The sequence below is a fragment of the Equus quagga genome, chromosome 2 (genome assembly GCF_021613505.1).
Source record: "Equus quagga isolate Etosha38 chromosome 2, UCLA_HA_Equagga_1.0, whole genome shotgun sequence".
In the NCBI taxonomy this organism is placed as follows: Eukaryota; Metazoa; Chordata; class Mammalia; order Perissodactyla; family Equidae; genus Equus; species Equus quagga.
The window spans coordinates 287,110-308,887 of record NC_060268.1 but is presented as its reverse complement, the minus strand read 5'-3'; the positions used below and the strand labels follow the sequence as shown (position 1 = coordinate 308,887).

Genomic DNA, 21,778 nt, shown 5'->3' with positions numbered 1-21,778 from the left:
TCAAGGTTCCCACGAGTGGAAGGTCTGAAAACTCGGCGTTTCCCACGACTCGAGGCTTCAACAGACCAGCGGCGGGTGGGCTGGACTGGCGTCGAAACGCAGGCTTTCTCAGCCCCAACATGGCTGCGTGTGCAGAGCATCACACACGAGAAGCACGCATTTCAAGTCACTCAAGTATGAGCCACAGGGAGACAAATTTTGAATAAGTATTCCGAGAATTCTTTAAACATTTAAAAAATAATAAACATTTAAAAGAAAAACACAAACAATTTTTCACTTAAGATGTAAAGAAATTTCCATTGCTGCTTTTTGGGATATAATGTGTTTCTGGAAGAACACAGTGTGTGAAATCTAAAGAAAAACAGAAAATGTACCATTTAGTAAATGTAAGAAATAACGCAGACTTAAAATTACAAAACTTAAGAACCCAAAATATGCAGGAATTGCAATAAATGTCTTTTTTCACAATCCCAGCCCCAAATACCCACCCCAGACCATCCTCTCAAACCAGAATATGCTTTGGTTTTAAAATAATCCTGTTTAGATGAACAGCTGCTAAACTCATTGATCAATGGAGATCACAGAGACGACAGACACTTCAGACACTTGTCTCACAAACACGATGCTGGAGGCCCCGAGGAAGACCTCACCTGCACAGCTCCGTCCGTCTCCCTGGTACCCGGGTGCACACTCGCAGCTGTAGTCCACACCTGCCCCCGGGCGGCACCGGGCTGTCATGGCACATGCGTGGCTCCCGTCATAGCAAGGATTCACGGGGGTGGGCTCCGAGTCCCCTGCATGGTGGAGAGGAAATAAAAACAGCACACTCTGGCTACTGAAAGAGGACAGCGCAGAAGGAAAGAGACGGGGTCCTTGGGACTGACCGTCACCGTCTGTCTGAGGGCCCCTGTGCCCTCACAGGTGGATGTCCAGTCCAGGATGGACCGTCTGTGCTGTGGTTTGACTCCAGAGCAGCTGCCTCCGCCTGCCCCACAGACAGCCAGCCTTCTGCTGACAGGTGTGCGTCCAGGGAATGGAAGCATCCGGCACACGGCATCCTTGTATCTTAAAGCACTTCTGCTCTGGCATCTCATGCAACTCTGAGGCTAATTCTGAGGGGCCTGTTATCCCTGCCATCGGTAATTTTCACAAACCAGGAAAGCAAGCGAGAGACACTGGGAAAACTGCCCGAGCTCCAAGCCAGGAAGTGGCACAGCAGGACTCACCCCCCCGAACTTCTGCCTCTAACTTGAGCGATCTCCCACTAAAATTCACTACTTTATAGGTCAAATTTTAATTAACGAGGAGACCTTGCTTTTTAAAGATTTAGGAATGACTTTCGCAGAACTTATTTTTAGGGTCAGCCTTGCCGCAGACCTATCCTCCCATAAGCAGCGATGACTTGACGTCTGAGATCCTGCCTGAGTCTCAGTGTCTCTGAGTCGGCTGGGAAGCGGGTGCCAGGCTGAGTCCCCGATGAACACCCCTGTTTCTGGCAAAGTCCCACCATCGCTTTATGAGAGCACCCTAGTGTGCTCCCGCGGCAGAGCGCCCTATTAATTCCCATGTTACAGCCTGAAAAAAGCAGGGCCGCGGGTTTACCCCTGGTTCCCCTCGATGATGCTGGCTGAAGAGACAAAATCTCTGCCAAGGACCAGGGAACGGTTCCAGTCCTTTAACCCGGTGAACTTAAACACGTCAGCATGAGCCCATCCCCAAACCACGTGGCTCCTTGGGCGTCCTTGGACTCCCTTGCCCTCTCTCCAGGCCTCTTGCAGGCAGACTGGAAGCACATTGCTGGGGTTGGGGGTACAGGCCTCATTCCCGAGTCAGCCCAGCTCGTGTTCCCATTAAGATCAGCAGGGTCACGTCCTTACGGAGGGCCCTTGTAGACAAAACCCTGACTCCCCTGTTATTATTCTCCATTTTAGGAGAAGATCCTGTACAAATAGGCCTGGCCCCTCCAGCCACAGGGGCAGTGAGCTTCGAAATGTCTTAATTTATAAACATGAGTGCTCAGCCTTCTCGTTAAGGGCTTTCCAGGGTTAGATTCTCACCGAGGCTGCTCCAGCAAAGGCAGGCGAGTCCACACGGACACGAGGGGCTCACACCCTGCCGGGCAGTGAAAGAGGAACACAGCACAGAAGTGGACTTGCCAACTCGATGGGACACTGGCCCAGTGAACTGAGGAGAGCCGTCCATACCTACGTGACACCGACCTAACCAGAGCTCCCGACGGGACTGGCCGCATAACCTGCAGAGCCCAGGGCAACAGAGAACATGGAGCCCCTGGTTCACAGGTGACTCAGTCTCAGGACGACGATGGCAGAGCTCTCCCCAAGCAGAGCCCTCCTGAGCACACAGCCCGGCACCGAATTTGGTTTTGACAAACGGCAAACAATAGGATACTGGAGTATGTGAGGAAGCCATTTGGTGTAAATCTAATTCGGCCTGACTTTGTTTTTTCCAAAAGGGCCCGACGTGGCCATTGAGTGTGGATTATATCTGCTTTAAACATTTCCTATGGCAAAAACAAATGCCCTTAAGATAAAGGTGCAACTTCCCCCTACACTGGCATTTCCTTAAGGATAAGCATCTCTCCCGAGGCTAGGAACTGACTGCTGTACTCACCTGTGACCACCCAGCTCGAGACAACAGACCTGCCACCCTGCTGTGTCCACCGAGACAGCAGACCTCCCTGCTGTGTCCATCAATCACTGTGCCAACAGAGCAGTCTCGCGACTGTTGTAAAAGGGACATTTCAATCCTATGTGAAACATCCTCTTTGGGGGTATATAACCACTCTGTACACCCCACTTCTTTGGAGTACTCCATTCCTTTGTGGAAGGACTCTCCTGGGCTACATGGACCTCATATTTGGCTCAGAATAAGCTCAGCCCAATTTCCATTTATAGATCGGTTACGGATTACTTTCCCTGACAGTTTCCAAAAGCATTACTTTGAGAACACATTTCCAAGGCCATTTAGCTACTCCTTCTCCACGGCTTGTCAGCCTTTCTATTACAGTGAGAAGCAGCACCATCCTTCCTCAGACATCCTCCACTTCAGCCTCGCCCCCTGAAGTGGCTGAGCCTCCACAGAGGATCTGGAACTAATTTACTACTCGTTTGATCAAGAGGAAAGACGGCTTCCTTAAAGGAGCCGTCCATTCCACTCCACCACATGGCGAGCCCTGGAGAGGGAGCCAGAGCGGGAGGCTCCTGGGCCCGCTCGTGACCCCACAGAGGACGGCCGGCCCTGCGCTCCAGCACTGGGGGTGTGGCCCCAACTGCTCCCGAGGTGACTGAACCCAGGAGCCCCAACCAGGGGCCACAGCTGCACGAGCTCCAGCCAGATAACTGCCCTGGAGAAGTGGAGGCTCCGGAGGCTGCCTCACAGGCCCGGGAGGGGAAGAAAAGGACGGTTTACTCTCAGCGTTTTCCTTTGTTGTTTTTCTCCCGTTCAGGGAGAACGAGCAGTCCTGCTGTTCTCTCTAAGGGCGGAGGAAGCAGGGTTAGAACACACGTTCCCTCTTGGAGAACATGTCTGAATCAGGGCAGCCGAGGCGGGGCAGTCCCTGTGGAGACGCCAGGCCCTGCTGGGCTCTGGAACTGGGGCCCCGTCCAGCTGCGACCAGGCCAATCGCTCGTCTGCAGCGTGGGGAGAATCCCCCTGTCCACAGGGTGAGGCTGTCGTGGGCCTGAGCGAGGTGACTCACCAGGGCTCTTGGAACAGTGCCTGGCACCGAGCACGCCGCCCTCTGCTATTACTATTACTTCCTGTTGTTACTGACTCAGGTGGAAGGAAAATCATAAAATTCTGGAGGCACATTAGCAGCCTGGGACCTGGCGGCTTGCTGGCTTCCTCCACCCTGTGCTTCCCACCTGGCATCTCCCCCTATGATTCCAGAACCGAGGGGACCCCCGCTGGGCGCTCCTCACTATCCCCCCTTTCTACCACAGGCATCCACGCCCAGCAAAGGGCTGGACATCGAAAGGTGAAGGACGCTCTCCCCATTGTTTCTGCCTAAATCTCTCCTTGAGAAATCGCCAATAACAGTCTTTTCCCTTCTTCTGATGTACGTCTTCCTCTAAAACCAACGGACATTTTCATGCCATTAATTCACTTCCTGACAGTCCCAGCTTTGGGTGCCGGGCCTGCGCCCCGACCGAGTTTCCTCATGCAAACCCCCGCCAGCCAGTGGGCGCAGGACTCTCATCCCGAGTCGAGTCCTCCGCCCCAGCCCCGTGGTCTGAAGCGATGCGCACCGGGTCTGGGGGAGGCACCCAGACTGCCTGTCGCCCTGACCCGCGCTGGGCCCGCTCGGCTCACAGGACCCACACGAGCTGTGGGGACACATGTGGTCTTCCAGGGGACACTACTGCCGGTTTCCAGAACTGAAGCGCCCCTTCACTCCGACACCGTCATCTCCTGTCCCCTGGCTTCCCTCCCTCCGTCCGGCCCCGAGGACGGCCCTGCTTCGCTGGCCCTCACACCAGCCCCTCCCACAGCCCAGTGACCCTTGGTGACCGTGAGACCCAGAAAGGATTGAAGAGAGGAGAGGTCACAGGCAATTTTCACCCAGCAGCAAAAAGGGGGCCGAACCTCCAGCAGGGCCGATGAGGCTGGTCAGGGCAAAGCGGAGCACGCCCTCGTCCTCGGCGTACCAGGCGAAGACGCGGTCCACGCTCAGCTGCTGCACCGCAGGCGCCGCGCGGGGCCGGGGCGCGTGCCTGCAGGCCTGGAAGGTGATGTTCTGCAGGACGCGGTAGGACCGCGTCTGGTTCACGGCCCCGGCCGCGAGGGCGTAGTCCCTGGAGCTCGCAGAGGTCACGGCTGTAAGGGGCACAGGCAGACGGGCGGGTTTAGCAAGCACTCAGCACTGGGGCTTCCCGAGCGCAGCTCTCCACTGATTGCTGGAGCACGTCCCCGGGAGGCGCTGACCGACACGAGAAGCCTGTCGTCCTAAGAACCCGCGCCAGCGCACGGGGGAGCAGAAGCGCTGTCATTACCGGGCAGGGGGCTCTGTGGGGGCCGCCTTGTCCCCCGGCCGCGCACACAGGGCCTGCTTCCCTCGGGGCCTCGTTCCCTGGCAGCGCACACGGGGCCCACAGGGCGCGTCAGAGACGCAGGAAGGCCCGCAGCAGAGCTGGAGCTCCAGGCGCCCAGCTCCACTCCCCAGCTACAACCCGCCCATCCTCAGAGGCCACGGCCCCCACACCCTGCACTTGAGTTTTGGGGAAGGAAGAAGGAAGCATCGTTTCTCTCCATCTCAGTGGGAGTCGGGCCCAGGCTGGTTTTCTGGCCACAGGCTATCCTGTGCACCATCCAGTCGCTGCCGCCCGTTCTCCTGCTGACTTCCAGCTCTGCCGTGGGAGAAGCCAGGGAGAGCAGCGAAGGGAAGGAGGGCAGGGAAGGGAGGGGCCAGAGGGCAGAACTCGAGGCTGGGCCGCCGGCCACCGAGGAGAGGCGGCGCCTCGCACCCGCAGCTTACAGAACATGCCGCCACTCGCACAGAGAGGGTGTCACTGGCCTCTTCTGAGACCAGGAAATAGACTCCTGGAGGAGCGAGCTTCCCTGAGCGATCTAGACGGCAAATCGGGGTATGGATTCCTGCCTCCCAACCCCGGAATAGCGTTAGTGTCACAAGGGTGGGCAGCTCCTTGCTCTGTGATTTCACAGCAGCAGAAACGGCGACAGGACAAGTACGAATTCCAGTGACGGATATTTTTCCAAGGCCCGAGAGCAGAGTGGTTAAAACTATCATTATGCCATCACTGCCCACGCCAGACAAGGCCTTGCTGATGACGCTATTATTATTTGTGCATCCCGGGCAGGGAGCCTGAGGTTCCCGTGAAGGGCACGGGCACTCTGCTCACTTCACGGTGTATTCGATAACAACGGTAATGATAAAAACGATGGTGAGCCCCCTTCACGTGCCACGTGAGTCTAGGACGTTCCTCTAGTCACTCACTTGACCCTCCCCCCCAGCGGGCAGGCTGGTTTCCCCCTGGATCTCGTGAGAACTGGCCTCCACACCTGAGTCCGCGTAGTGGTAAAGCTCCTTGTAGGGCGCGACGTGCACTGTGAGGTTCGCGGGGATGGAGGGCGCCTGGCCTCGGATGTGGGTCCTGATGCTCAGGTAGTTCTCGGGGTCCAGCCCCTCCGCCGTCTGAGTAACGAGGAGCCGCTCCCCGCCCGGGTGGAACGTCACTTCCATGTCGTGGGTGAAGGCAGCGCCTGGAGGGAGGAATCGGGGCACGAAGAGGTGGGCGCCTCCCCGGGGACCGAGGGACCGCAGCGCCGCTCCCCTCCCGGGTCTCCTGCGGCGGAGCCCACCCCAGACCAGGTGTATCAGCTGCTGCTCCGGCCACCCAGACTTCTATGGGGCACGGTTTCATCCGCCACCTCCCCACCACTTCTCCGTGCAGGAGCTCACCTTTTGTGAGAAATAAACTCCTGGAAGCATCGCTGACTTTCTCTTTCTAAGGCTGCCAGACTTGAAAGAACAAAATCCCAGGAGGCCCTCTTGCATTTCCATTTCAGATCAATAACGGATATATTTTCAGTGTAAGTATGTCCCGTGCAGTATCTGGGACCCACCTATGCTAAGTTGTTCATTGTCTACCTGAAGTTCAAACATACTGGGCGCACTGTGTGTTATCTACTTCTGACTCCAGCTTTATTCAAACCCAACTAAAAGCAAGACCCGGCACAGCTGGAGGTGGGGGACGGACGTCTCCAGGAGTGTGTGTGCAGTGAGAGGACCCCGTTAGGAGACAAGCCTTCTCAGGGGGGAAGCCAGAAGGTGTCCCCCACTTGCTATGAAGGGTGGTCCTTAGACAGCACTGGCAGCTCCTGGGAGCTCGTCAGGGAAACAGCCAGGGACCGGCCCAGCATCCTGAGCCAAAATCGCACTTTCTCAAGGGCTGGAGCTGCTGAAGTGCTGTCTGTACCATCGGAGGCCAGAGTTGGGGGGGGGGTGCCCCTGCCCCGTGGAGTCCTTGGAACCCTACCAGCACATCCCCCACTAGACAGACGTGTGCACAACACTCAGAGTCTGACAAACCAGCTTCAACCAGCTGGGCTGAGACACGAATGCTCCAGATGGAGTCGTCCTTTCCCAGAACCACCTGGAGAACAGTTAGCAGAAACCACTGTCTTTCAAACACCGTCCCGCGAAGCCAAACCATCCCAGCCACCTCCAGACAGAAAACCCCATGTGTGGCCCTGGGTGCTGGACAGGCGAATCCGCTCTCACTGAATGAAGACCCAGAGCCTACTCACCTGTGAGGCTGAAGCCATTGGTCCAGCCTGGCTTTTCCAAAGCAAACAGCCAGCCAAACAGCCCTCCGATGGGCGTGAGAGGGAGGAGGGCGTGGGCCGCGGGCTGCGGGATGTGGCTGATGGCCATGTAGGCTCTGCCGTCGTTGCTCACGATGTAAGCGTGCAGGTCCACGTCTGTGAAGTGCACGGGCGTGGGGCCCACGCGGAGGTGGCCGCTCACTTTCCCATTGACGCGATGAGGGGCCCCTGAAAGACAGCGAGGCAGTCAACCCGGACATCCTCCCACTAGGGCCAGGCATGGACGAAGCTCCGGGGGCAACTCCCAAGGCTCCACCTTTGCCGTTTTCACGATTCCCTGACCAACCAACCAACCATCCAAGTACGAAACAGACCCGTCTTCGTCTCCCTTCTCCCTCCCGCCCACTTTGACTCAATGAGCTGGCGAGGGGAGGAAACCTTCCTGGTTAACCTTCAGACTGGTAAGTCAGCCCCAACACGTGCATTCCTCAGACATCCGTGGGGCCCTGCAGGCAGCTAGAGCTTCGGCTCAAAGAGTGGAGACGCAGGGTCCACAGGCACAGACCCCAGAGCCTGCTGGAAGCCACAGCCGCAGCAAGACCCCGGAGCAGCCGGGCGCCACGCCACTCACCTTCCGGCAGACACTGCTGCCCATTTCCGTAGAACCGGGACTGGCAGTGGCAGCAGAAGCCGGTGGCGTAGTCGGTGCAGAAGGCGTGCCGGGAGCACCGCCCGTGGTTGTGCTCGCAGGTCTCCTTGCCGGCGGCGTTGTAGGTGAAGACTGGAAAGAGAAACAGCTGCGTCAGAGGCCGCGGCGGCCCAGCGTCATGGCTGCCGCCTCCCGGGACGCGTCTGCACCACACAGCCGCGAGGTCGCAGTAAACACACGGGCTCCGTGTCTACGAGGCAGAAATAACATTCAACCCAGGGACTGACTTGCTTTGTCTCCTGGCATGAAGGATGGCTGCCAGCTCCTGGCCGCTCTTGCGGCAAAGCTGGTGAGCGAGGATGAGCGGCCCCTCTGGGGACGAGGCCATGCTGAGGCCACCCAGGAGGCTGTTGGCCAAGCTGTCCCACTGCTGTCTCGTGGGTCACAAAGGCCACAGAGCAGCAACCTTACGTGGCTCAATCTGACAGTAAGGATTTCCTGAGAGGAAACCAGGGGCTAACAAATGGGGTCCACGTCTGACCACCCCTCCCTTCTCTCAGGTGGCCTCGAAGTGGAAGACAAGAACCTCGTCTCACACCCAGGAAGGTTCTTCTGAGAGAAGGGCACGCATGCATGCACACACACACGCACACTCACACCCTTCACGCTCTGGGCCTTTGCCAGGCCCCTCGTCCTGGGTGTGACACAGGGGCGTCCCCACAGCAGTGGGAGCCTGGCCGGTCGCAGCTCCTCTGGAAGCCACGGTGTAAATGCACACTCCCCTAGTGGCTTCTTCAGCTCCCACTTACTCTGCCCATTACAAGAAGAAAGAGGGCCACCTGGGCTACCAAGACACAAAGGACCTGGAGCAGGTGCCATCGTCCCTAATGGAAATGGCCAAGGGGCCAGGAGCTGATAGACAAGAGAGGGCTCTGTCCCGACGATGGGGACGAAGCCAGTCCCAAGCACGGCCACTAGGAGGTAGAGGGTTGTGCACACGTCCCCCAACATCCCCAGAGCCTGACAGCAAGGAGGATTCCAGCTCCAGAGCCGGACTCTGACGCTGCCGGGAGGTGCCAGCTCCTGAGGCAGACAGATGCCCTATCTCAGGAAAACCCGGTGGTGGCTGTGTTCCAGGTCCAGGTCTGAAAAGCAGGAAACCAGCGGGGAAGGAACAAATTAAAGATGTAAAGCTCGAGGCTTATGCGTGTTCCAGGGCAGAAGAGAAACGACGATGGAAGGAAGACGTGCACCGTGTAAGTAACGATGTAGCTGGAGGAGGAACTTGTAGCGGCAATAAAAACATAACAAGTTACCACTCCAATAGGCTTCACAGACAGATACTACTCTAGGGACTCTGCACGAGAGCAGGACTGTGTCTGTCCTGCTTTGCAGACAAACAAGCTAAGGCACAGACAGAAGGGACTCTCCTGAGGTCACACGGGCAGCAGGTGGCGGAGCTGGGATTGGAACCCAGGAAGTCCACCTGCGATTATGCCGCGGTGCAGTCCAGGCGCGTCTACCACGGGAGCAGGTTAGGGTCTGATCTGGTTTCGGGTTAATCAGCAAGCAGGGTTGAGCCACACTTCACAGATCAGGCTCGATGCTGGGGGATGGTGGGGAGTCCCCAGTGGTGTCACGGCTGGAAAAGACCCATGAGGAGGCGGCGGTGGCAGCAGCACTAACTCTTGGACAGAACTGGGAGCGGCTGGCAGATCCCGAGAAGTGGCGGGCCGAGGGGCTGGTGGGCGGACCGTCCGGCTCGAGTGGAACGTCTGGCTGGGCACTGGGAGGAAGAAGTCAGCGCCTAGGCATTCAGGGTGGGGCCTTGACTGTGGTGGAGAAACTCCAGTTGACAAAGAGAAAATCAGGCACGAACTGAATGTTATTTAAAACAAGAAAGGGACAGAAAACTCAAGCCAGAAAAAGGCTATGGATAATGATAAAAATATTGAGATGCTGCTGGGAGGAAAACTACGTCGCTGTCTGCCATGGATTTCAGAATGAGACAAAGCTCAGTTTAAGCAAAAGGAGCTCGGGTGTATCAGTCTCAGGTCCTCCAGCTTATACGTCACACTGGGCATGAAGAAGCTGCACCTGGAGGGACCAGCACACCAGAGGTTCCTCAGAGCATTAGCCCAGTCAGGACGCTCCTTCAGACCCACGGGACTGTGGGTGCAGAGGGTCCCAAGATCCAGGATACGGCTTGCAGCCTCGGATGCGCTGTGTCTGCCTCCAGGATCAGGCGACACCCTTCTCACACTCCACGGAAGGAACCATGTGCTTCTTGATGTCCTCTGAGCACCCAGGCGAGCTGATGCGGGTCCGAGGAGAGTCATTCTCAGGAAATTCAAGTAAAAATAAAACAGAGTTCCAAATACCGTTCTCCCAAATTCCGTTCTCCCAAATTAGAGCAACGATGGGTTTGCATTCCCCACATCTGTTATTTTGTGAAGACGTTCTCCAGCCCGATTCCTGTTCCGAGTGGATTAGGAGATGCACAGGGATGGGCTGAGGAAGCCCACAGACGTGGAGGGTCAGGTGAATGAGCTCAGCGGCTGGGCCAGGAGGCCCGGTTTCCCATGGCCGCAGCCGCCATGCCGGAGTCCGCCACGCAGATGGCATTTTTTCCCAAATTACAGTCAGTGCCTGCGAAAGGCTTTCATGAGGCTGAAACCGTAATTGTGGCGGTTAAATTAGGTTCTGGTACACTGGCCGGGGGCCTCTAAACAGTCCGGATGGAATGCTGCATTCTCAGGATGGAGCTCTCTGGCCCAGAACACATGCCCGGCCCTGCATGAACCACGCGCCCTGCAGCCGTCCCCATGGCCAGAGCAGGGCTGGAGGCCACAGGGACGCCCCTCCTCGGGCCACATTCCCTGCTGCCGGCCATCTGGGGAGGCAGGAGGCCCACAGCCGAGGTGAGCCTGCGGGTCCGCACAGCAGGCGTCCCTCCCATTTCCAGTCGTCATGCAGACCGGGGCTCAATGAAGCTCATTGCGGCACCACCTCACCAGGTCTAACAATACCCAGGACCCTGCAGGTCAACCCCATCCCACTGCCCATGACACACGGTCCCCACCATGGCCCTGGCCGCCCGCCCTCCATCTCCACATCCACTCTTGCCCCTCCTCCTCCCCTCTGAACTCAGGGTCCGACCCCAGGCCTGGCTGGAGCCCTTGTCCTTCACACAGGCTCCCTGACCGCAACGACACCTGGGGCCCGGCTGTGTCCCCTGATGGCGGCGACAACCCTCCCTGTGGCCCTGGTTGCCCACTCAGACGTCGCTCCTCAGCCTCCCCCATCACGTGGGAAAAACTCCAGCCAGCATCCCCGCGGGCACTCACACGCGTGGCAAGGAGGCCCAGGGGCCAGGCGGGAGCAGGTCGGCGCTGCATACCCGCTTCCTGCCCGTTCTGTGGGCTCTGGAAACAGAAGGCGAGGCCAGAACCTGGTGGGGCTGGATGTTCCTGCCACCGTGGACGTGACTGGAGAGAATCCGGGCTTCTCCCCAAAAGGAACGTCTGTGACAGATCCCGGAGAAAAAGACGGAAATGAGAGGAGGAGAGAGCGGGGCCGGTAAGCCTCATTTCTTGGTTCAACAAGATGAGCACGAAGCTCAAGGGGGAATCAGACGCAGGAGCCGCAGTCAGAATCCCAGCGCGGACGAGGCCGATGCTCCTCCATCTCACGGCCCAGGAAACGCCCGTGCCGCGGCCCACACCGCAGAGCAGAGCTGGGACCGAGCGCCAGTCCATGCCCGTCTGGGTCAACAGGAGCCGCACAGCTGAGGCCCTGTCCCAGAGGCTTCCCCAAGGGCCCGCCTTCCCTGATGGGGCCCACGTTGGGTTGGAAAACATAGAGCTCACTCACGAGAAAATCCAGCCCTGAACAACAGTGCGGTTCCAGCCTTCCCGATGCCAGGGGACACGGGCTCGCGCACCTGCTGCCGTGGCCGCGGCTGCCTCCTCTCCCAGGTTCAGAAGCTTGGAGGCGGATTTTCCTTCTGAACGGCTGAGGTAACTGGCTTTTCCACATGCATCTGCCATTTCCAGGAGGTCAGCTATAGACGCCCCCAACGGCTGATCAATACCCGGTTCAGCCCCGGGCGGGCACACTGCACCTCCGTCCTCTGGCCAGGTCGCAGCCCTCCTCCACGGCCGCAGGCGCTCGGCCTCCAGAGCCGGCGGGGGCGGGGTGGGGGGGGCCGTGCAGCCCTCCAACAGCGGACCCCTCAATAGTCGCTCCGTGATCCGCTTTTCAATATTCCAAGCTCTTCCGAGGGTGGGAGGTCTCAACCCACCGATGAAAAGACCATTTAGGACACATCTCCACCCCAAACCTCTCTGCTCAAAGTCGTCGATACATGGCTCTGAATTCTCTTCAGATACATAGAACTTGTGCGAAAATTCAGGACACCGAGGGTCAGAGTCTGAAGGCTTCCCGTGAAATCACATCTTCACCTTGACGGGATGCGGCCCGAGGCACGAGGACCCCACATGCCCATTCTTCACCTCCACGCCTTAAATCTTCTGTAATTAGTAGCAGCTGCCACCCGCTATTAAGAACCAGCTAGTGTAGACACTGACTAAGAAATTCACTAACGCATTAATCCTCCCAACAAATTCAGGAGAAGTCGAGGCCTAGGGTGACCTCGGAGGCCTGGGACCCCCGTGAGCGTGGCGGCTGGGTTCAGACCTGCGTCTGCCCGCGCGCCTTCTTGCCTTCTTGTTGTGACTCAAGCCCCCTCCGTCACAAAGCAGTGTCTTGCGTCCTGGAAGAGGCCGTTCTCCGAGCAGCTCCCACAGGTCAGCCCCTTGGAGGGACCCGGAGGCCACAAAAGCGATGGGAAACGGAAAAGGTGAAACCCAGGAGGCCCCGAGGAAAGCTTTCACCTCTGCCCCCCTCCTCCTGTTAGGGGTCAGACAAGCAACCCTGGGCGGACAGCAGGAAGGTGTGGTCACGCGCTGACACCGACTGGGAGCAAGGAGCTGCGCGACAAGTCTTGTGGGGACGGAAGGTGACGGCTCTGAGTCCTATGAATTTGCCACCAGCCTCCTCCGGCCTCCGCGGCACTTCTCTCTGGTCGCTCGCGCTGATGACGGTGAGTCCTGAACCGAGAGCCTGGCCCCAGGGCGGCCAGGGAGGGAGCCCCAGCCGCACAGCCAGGAACTGGAAGCAACAGGACACGGATCCCCCTCTGCACACCACCAGGGGGTATGAGGGTCGTCGTCCGTCTCAGCATGAGAGTCGGGAACGGCTATCTGACCAGCATAACCAGCCAGTCAGCCAGGGCCTCCAGCCTCACAGGCACAGGCAGCCCCCAAGCTGGGGCCGGGCCTTGCTGGACCCTTGAGATGCCCCATCTCCCTCGAGGGCACAGCTGCACCCGCAGCCCATGCTCCCCGCCCCTGCATGAGGCCTATTTAAAAAAAACATTATTAATGGTCAAGAGATTCCAAACAGAATTCTCCTGCCAAGATTATCTGGCAAAGGAGACACTGTCTTCTGAAACGCAGTTTAAAAGTCAGCTCCAGGCTTCTTTCCACCAACCTTTCGCCCCCTCACTTGAGAAAATGTCCCTGCCCTGCTAACCGGCCTTTTTAAAACGAAACCTCAGACCCATTTCCTGACCCACTTACCCTCGGTGTTGGAGCCGATGTCATCTTCCACCCCCACCACTTGCCTCCCGTGGCCCAGGGGCGGGTGGTGGTCCAGCACGGGCCGATGTGGGGGGACATCCAGTCCTGAAGGTGGGGTCCCTGCAGCTGGTTGGGGCTGGAGGCTTCTGGTCTCAGGATGGGGAGCGGGGCCTTCCCGGGGAGGAGCGGGCGGGTGTCCTTCCGTCCCTGGTGGAGCCAGGCCTCCCGTCTCCAGCTGTTCAGAGGACTCCGTGGGGCCTTTTGCATCTGAGGCATCTGTCTCCCCCACAGGTCTCCTCTCTTCGGTTTGGGGGTCCAGGGTGGCAGACTCTGTGGCAGGGTAGAAGGGCCCACCGCTGGGTGTGGGATGTGGCAAGGGGGAGGCCAGCTCGGAATCCAGGGGAGACCCCCCACCTCCTAAAGGCCCTGGGTCGGCTTCCACGTGGAGGGGAACGCCCACACTGCTGTGGCCTTTCGCTGCCTCTTCTGGGTCGCCCGGCGGGTATTCGACTTCCTCCTCGTTTCCATCGTAATAATCCAGGTCGTCCTCTGCGTCATCGCCCTCCAGGGCTGCAACGTGGCTGAAGGGCTGTCCTGGGGGTGCTGGAGTCTGGGCTGCGGAGAGGCCTCCCGCAGCCGCTGCCGGCCTGACGTTGTCCAGCGGGGAGGTGCTGCCAATGTGGAAGGCCCACACGCCAGGGACCCCCAGGTTGCTGTGTCTAAAGAGAGAGAAGCAGAGCGTTGTAAGGAGTCTTGTCACAAAGGCGAGCAACATAGGTGACAAGGGACAGACCGTCGGGATCAGGCTCAGGTTTCACTGGAGTGAAAACCAAATTAGGTGAGACCCACACGTGGCTGAATTTTGATGTGAACTACCCCTCATTCACCCTTCAGGGTCAGAGGCCAGAGCAAGTCAGAAACCTGCTACACAGGCCACATCGAACCCCAAATCTGGCTGTTTGAAAACAAACAAGCAATGTGGGGACATCTTATCCGTCCTCTACTTTTAGCACAATCGAGAAAACATACACTAAAGATTTCTGCCGAAGTCTTAAATAATGATGCCTGCAAGCTCCTGAGGGTCAGTTATATGCCACGTGCCCATCAGGACGATCACGCCCGATTTCACAAAAGGGCTCAGAGAGGTTACCAATTCTCTCAAGGCCACACAGCCCACAGCGGGCAGAGCTCGCACCTGAACTTAGCCCGTGCCGCCCGTGTCCACGTTACATTATGTCAGACAAATGGCACCCTGCAGTCAGTGCACGCCTGAATCACCACTTCTCATCGAACGTCATGTGGATGAATCAATTAACTAATGCACAGAGAACGCTGAGTCAACGTAAAAAATTCAAAGAAATAGAAACGCCCAATCCTGAAGAAGTGTTGAGCAAATGCAGAAGAAAGTTAAGGGGAAAATAAGAAAGCTGTTTCACCAAAATGCCACAGTTCGCAGGTGACAGGTGTTCAGAAACATCTGGAAACAGCTCAATTTCTCCACTAGAAAAGAACACAGACCCCGTCTGGTGCTCCAGATACCCTAGGGACCCACCATTTCAGAGTCAGCGACACGTAAGCTTTGTGAAACTAAGGACAAACTTGAACAAACGGGTCTGGCTGGCCCGACGGCACCAGTTTGCGTGTCCCTCTGCCGTGTGTACAAGACGTCGGGCTCCGGGTCTCCCAGCCCGGGGATTTCCACAAACGTCGGTCAGTGAGGAAGAGGGGATGACCAGTACGGTGGTCAGAATTCACTGAGTCATACAGAGACAGAGACTCCACTCAGTGGGTGGGCAGCTGTCACACCCACGTGAACTCCGACAGCAGTGATGTTTTTCAGTGCGATTCCGAGAACGTCGCCCGCTCAGAGTCCCTCTCCCCTACTCTGTGTGGTGGTGTAATTAACTGAGGAAACCGGAGTCGAGATGGCCGGCTGTGATCCCCTGTGCAACGTGCTGCACAGCCTGGCAAGTCCTGAGAATTGACCGTGGTGCTTCTCCCCATGAAAGTCAGGAACGCCCTGACGGCGAGAGAATCCTGCAGGTCTGAGGACGCTGACTTTATCATCCATCAGAGGCGGTGCAGCTGCGAAGTTTCTTCTTGATGTTAGAAAGAGAAAACTATAACAGCTTCACAGAGTAGGAAAATACAAATTATGGCAGATGAAAGCTAAATAAAATAACCTCTAATTAAATATAAATCCCTCTCCTGGCCTTCGTCATCGTGTAGGATGCGGAGGTAGCCAATGTGAGTCTGTCCTAAATCCAAGGTGATTTGGAGAGCTCAGTGACGGAAAGAACTTAGTGTGTTTCCTAGAAGGAAAACAGAGCTGCGAGATGGGAGGACAGCGCCCCTCCCGGGCTTCAGGAGGACTGTCAGGAAGTCTCGCTGAGCGCGTGGCGTGGGCCACTTCGTCAGCACCCGGTGGCCGCTGTCCTACAGGAGACAGGCGTGTGCAGGCTCAACACAGCCCGTGAGCACTCGCGGAAGAAGAGCTATGAGACCACGAACAGTACAACGCACGACCCTTACAACGAGGAGCCGAGTCTGAGGAAGACAGAGGTTCCGCTGACTAGGAAACTTCTTCAGAGCGGCACACGGGCTGTGAGGAATGACTTTAAAATACTTAAGCAAAAAAGAAAAAAAAGATGAACATGGCGAAACGCTGACAACTTATAAATCCAGATGACGAGCCTCTGGGTGCTCATTCAGCTGTTCCCTCCCCTTTCCTGTGTATCTTTGAAAATTTAAATAATGAAAAGTAAAATAGAAGATTAAGCTGAGGAACATTTTTATAATTTGGAGGCAGAGAAGGCCTTTCTGAGAAGAACCAAAGACCTGAAATCCTAGAGGAAACGGCCAGAGACATTGACAAGCCTAAACTAACACCTTCCAGATCAAAATGACTTTAAAGATGAAAAGCTGGATACAAATATTCACAGCATATGGGAGGATTAATATCTTTACTATTTTTTTTTATTATTTATAAGAGTTCTTTGTAAACACCCCAATAGAAAATAGCAAAGAACAGGGACAAGTCGCAAAAAGAGACAGATAAATGGCTATTAAACATACAAGAAAGTGTTCAGTTTTACCAGTAATCAAAGAAGTTAGAGTGAAGATACGAGCATTTTATGCCTGTCAGATCCGCAAAGGTTAAAAAGATAGCGGCTTGTAGGGACAGACCGTGCCGCACAGCTCTGCAATGCTGGCAAGGATGCGTGCTAACATACGGCAGAACGTCAAAGTGCGTAAATTCTTTCTCAGCAATTCTACTTTTAAGAATTTATTTTTAAGAGAAACAAAAATCTGAGCAGCATGTATTATGCTGTTTACTGCAAGGATATTAGTAAGAGGAAAACCAGAAACAGGTTAAACGTTCATCAATAAACTACTGTCTTAGTAACGCAGGACACATGAGATGCCTTAAAATGATCGTACAAACGACGTGTCACTGAACGATGTCCACAAGACGGCGACAAGTGGGAAAGGGCCATGTGGATGGTGAAAGAGCCATGTTGGTTTTAAAAATTGTCTACATACACCTGAGATCCTGGAAGGACTGCTAACACTTGCAGGAGTGACACCGGGTAATTTTTACCATCATTTTACATTATTCTGTATTGTTTGTACTTTATTTTATTTTTAACATTAGGCATGGATTACACTAAAGGAAAATCCCCATTGGTTATTTGGCCACATAACTTATTCTGCTCTCAGCAAGCAACTTGGAGGTTTCTGGGAAGCAGCAAGATAAACATGAGGAAAGGCACAGAGGGAGGGGAATAGAAGTACATGCGTGTGCATGTGTGTCTGCTGCGCACGTGTGCGTGTGTGCATATGCGGCTGCATGTATTTGTGGCTGCATGTGTGCATGCATGCATGAACGCATGTGTGCACGTGTGGACGTGTGTGCATGCGTGACTGCACATGCGTGTTTACATGTGCATGTGTGTTGATTCTTAGGGGTCTTTGTGGCTGTGCAGGGAGCGTGGCTGGCTCTTCTGCAGGCTTTTTGGCCCCCACGGCCTTCTGCACCCTGTGCAGACGTCGACAGTTACTCTGATGCTCTGGGATTCTTGTCTGTGTGTCTGTGTCTGTCTTCCCACGGGAGTACACACTGCCTGTGCCTTGCACACCTTTGTATTTCAAGTGCTTGGTCCCCGTGAGCTCTCGATATGTCTGAGGAGCAGAGACTGTGGGCTCCGGAGCAGAGACTGTGGGCTCCAGAGCAGGCGAGGACGGTGGAACCAGGGGAGAGACAAGGAGCCAAGTTTCCTCCAGAGTCGAGAGTAAAGGCAGCCCAGATGGAGACCCAAGGATGCCAGTGTGGGTCACAGAACGGGGAAGGCCGGGGTCAGCATGGAACAAGTAGTCCAGAGCTCCACCTGCACTTGGATTTTGGCTTTGCCACTCAGTAACTCTGAGATCACAGGACCCTGACTTCCCCACACTCAACTGTCAAATTGAGAAAAGAGTAGAACTCCCCTCCCAGGATTCGTGGGGCTTTTAATTTAGACGACTTCTGGAGAGCGTTACACAGAGTTTGGCAAGTACTAAGCTCTCAACAAATGTCGGCTATGAGCCACCGTATTTGGGCAGGCCTGCTTTCCGGGAGAGGACGCACGTGGTGTTCTAGCACCCAGAATGATGGGCCGGAAGCGGGAGGCAGCTGGGGGCTACGTTGCCGAGGGTTCTCTCCAGCTTCCAGACCAGTATTCAGCAAAGGGGGAAAAGCAAAGATATATTTTAAAGCCCTGAAATTAATAAATATTAGAGGTGCTGACTCATAAGCTGTGGGATGTGGACAGACGAGAGGCATAAAGGCTTCTTCTTGCGCCAGCAGAGCAGCCTCAGGGGGACCAGGGCTGTGCCGCCGGCCTGCCTTGTGGGCATCCAGGCTGTGCGTCTCAGATAACGAAGCCACTGAGGAATCCTGAGACTTCTAAAAGCCCAATAATCTGTCTGTTTCCCAAATTACACTACTCTTAATTTAACTTTTAACTTGTGTCTGTTGAAAAGACTGAATCACAACATGTCCTCCTGTGAAATGATCCACCTGGAAAAACCTCAATCCTGGCGGTTACACTGCTGGATATTTTTAAGTGGTTCCAAGAGCAATGTTTTCCATAGCAAGCCTCAGTGGCTCTGCGTGCGCACACACACACGTGCACACACACAGAGTTTCTGGAATCCACAGCCAACAGGGCAGGAAAAATAAAGGCCCTTTTCTGTGTTGGGGACTTGCTCCCCAGGGCTGGCCCAGCCCCGGTTCTGACCCAACGCCGCGCTCAGACAGCGCCCCGGTGCCACATAAGGGTCTCATGGCCTCGCAGGCAGGTACCGTGAGGGTCCCGAGGGCTCTCCCCCGCGTCACTTACTGGTAGAGATTCTTCACGGACTGCTCGGTGCTGGTCAGGCTGAAGTACGGCGCCTCTCCCTTCAGGCCGGTGGCCTCCCCACGGCAGAAGCCCACCCGGGCTGGGAGCTCGAGCTGGACGTTGTAAGACTCTTTGGGGCGAGTTCCAAAGAACTGAAGGCCGCCGGCAGGATAAAGAAAGAGGGCGTAGGTGTCGGACTCATCAGAGGCCAGAACCGCCTGGAAAGTGTTCCGCTGGGAGGAAAGGGAAATATTCTTAATAAACAAACAGAAAACAGAACTCAAGCGAAGCACTGTGAGTGCAAAGGGTGTCCCTTCTCAGGGTTTCTTGGGCTGTTCTTAGATGTGATATTCTTACCAGTCCTCTGCACGCTACAGGTAGAGCTTTATAAGCTACATTATTGTTTCACCATCTTTTACCCGTTCAGATCAACAGGTGAAATACACACAGGCAGAAAACACAGGCTAAAAACGTATTCTTTAAGGTTGCAAACTTCTCCCATCCAAACCTCTTCAGAGCTAAGAGCGAGCAGTGAAATAACTCGCCCTTCCCACAGCTCTGCCCATGTGGGCCCTGCGCCCCCGTCGACCCTCCTTCGCCCCCGTTGACTGAGGCCCCGTGGCCAGCAGGGGCTGCGCTGGGCTCGGCACGAGGCCCCTTGCTGCCCGCACAGCCTCACTGTCCTGTCTCTTCCACCAGCACCTCCACTTCAGAGACAGGAAACACATGGGGCTACCGGCTGCCAGAGGCCGGGGAGCGGGTCTGAGTGGCCCCAGAGCCGGCGCTGCAGCCTGATGCCATCCTGGCTCCTCCTGAGCCCCGGCCCAGGTGCCCTCCCAGGTTCAGACGCGTCCTCATCGGACTCTCCAGCATTCCCCGACTGTCCTGCACGTCCACACTTCCGTCCTTCTCTCATGTTCCCAGTGCCTGGAAACCCTGCTACCCTCTCCTGCGGCCCCGCTGGGGTTCGGCAGCTCCCTGCAGACTTGTTTCTGTTCTCCGACCCCCATAACACCTCTGTGGGTTTCTCATCAGATTCACCTTCTTCTCCTGGTTAGCTGTCCATGTGTTTGCAGCCTCCATTCATTAGTTCCTTTGGACATTAATTCAAACAACCTGCTGAGCACCAGGCCTCACGGGGGTGCCGTGGAAGCAAAGGCGGCCAGGACGGGGACTCCCAGCCTCGCGGCCAAGGAGCGAGATGCCACGGCCAGCCCGAGAGCCACTGAAGCAGGCGGCAGAGGCCGCAGAGGGCGTGTGCCGAGGTCGGTGGGAGTGTTGCAAGGTGCCTGGGAAGCTTCAGAAGCAGACGGAGCCAAAGCAGCCCAGAGAGAGACCTGGCCCGGCCGAACCAGCCTCAGACTCAGCACCCGCCCTACAGACGTACTCCTCAGAGCCCAGCTGACTCGGATTTTCAACACACTGCCTTTTCCCTCTACTTCCGCCCAGAATCTCCCACCCCCATGACCCATTAACATGCTTGATTCTCTTACACAGATGTTATGTTTAGGGCTGAGCACACCTCTCCCTAAACCCCACCCCTTCTACGACAGAGCGGGGACCTGGGAAGGATTTAAAAACTACGACTCCCCCTAAATAATGCAGCCTTCAGGAACGTTATTTACTGGTAAGTAGTGTGATTTCACCATTTTGCTGGACAAACAGAATTCATCACATTTTACTCAGTGAGGCGGCAAACAAGAGGCTCCGTCCCGTTTTGCTCGTCCTGGGTCCTCCGCGTGGCCCTCAAGCTCTCCCCTAATCTTCTTGCTTTCAGCATTTGAAGTACAGTTTTGAGGTTTTGTGTTTAAGACAAAGGAATCTGGTGTTAAAATGCTTTTCAAGAAAAAGAGGTAACACACCACCTTTCTTCTCATTCTCTAACAGAGAAAGCCGCCTTGCTGCCTTCTCCTGGCTCAAACCTAAGACGGGGGGTGGGGGGTGGAGGGGAGGTGTCTAGTATATCGGTTATTGTTGTAGCTCTTGACTGTTTCATCAGCAGAGCTTGACTTTTCCAAAAGCAAAAGGCGAGGGTGTTTTCTAGAATTTCTCGAAGCTGGGGAGCCATAACCCCAGCCACAGAGGGAGAGAGGCTGTGTGGGTCGTGTCTGAACCTGACACCCTGCAGCGTCCGTCCAGGGTGAGGCAGTAACTTCCAGCTCCCCTTTAGTGGGAATAAATAACATTCAGCTAGAGAAAGTAAAGAGCTCGAGGAAGAAGAACCTGCTTTAAAAACTGAGCTCTAGAGCTCCCGGTACCAACTGCCCACAATACACGCGAGAGAGGAGGAGATCCTGGCTGCAAGTTTAGAGACCGTCTGTCAGATAAGGGGCCCTGGAGATGGAAGGAACCAAGGGGGAGGGAGGAGGAGGTAGGGGAGCAGCTCTGGGGCGAGGCTGCTTCCCTGTGCGGTCTGGGTATTCAGCTCTTTGTTGCCGTCATTCAGTCAGTCAGCAAACACATACGTTTCTGTGAGAATTCACTCAGTGCCTTTCATATGCCACCCTGAGCTGCACTTGCTATGGGAGGCATTCGCTTAAAATATTGTCTCCACTGAAGCACGAAAATAGAAGGAGAATTTTAAACAAACTTTATGATGCCAAAGTACAGGTCGAGAGTCTGGATGTTTAAAAAGCACCCACACAGCAAATGGTCACTTTTACAGTTCTCTCTTGGGTCCATGAAGTTCTCTCAAGAGCCCACTTGGCCAAGTCTGGAGGGACCCCTCCCAGCACCCCTTGACCAGCCGGCTTCCAGACCGGAAAGGTCTTTGCATTCCTGCAGCTGAGCCTTTGCAAGAA

At 55.8% G+C, this 21,778-nt stretch overlaps 1 protein-coding gene across 2 annotated transcripts in view; it reads right to left on the bottom strand.

Annotated features, from left to right (window-relative positions):
- The window catches only part of NID2 (nidogen 2), a 45,609-nt gene that overhangs the window by 17,764 nt on the left and 6,067 nt on the right, over positions 1–21,778 (bottom strand). For both annotated transcript variants that reach the window (XM_046655095.1, XM_046655094.1), the window contains exons 3-9: positions 18,978–19,210; positions 13,597–14,315; positions 7,937–8,086; positions 7,288–7,533; positions 6,040–6,240; positions 4,606–4,836; positions 651–794 (exon numbers count right to left, since the gene is read on the bottom strand). In XM_046655095.1, the coding sequence (XP_046511051.1) occupies positions 651–794; positions 4,606–4,836; positions 6,040–6,240; positions 7,288–7,533; positions 7,937–8,086; positions 13,597–14,315; positions 18,978–19,210 (1,924 nt within the window). The remainder of the gene's footprint in view (positions 1–650; positions 795–4,605; positions 4,837–6,039; positions 6,241–7,287; positions 7,534–7,936; positions 8,087–13,596; positions 14,316–18,977; positions 19,211–21,778) is intronic.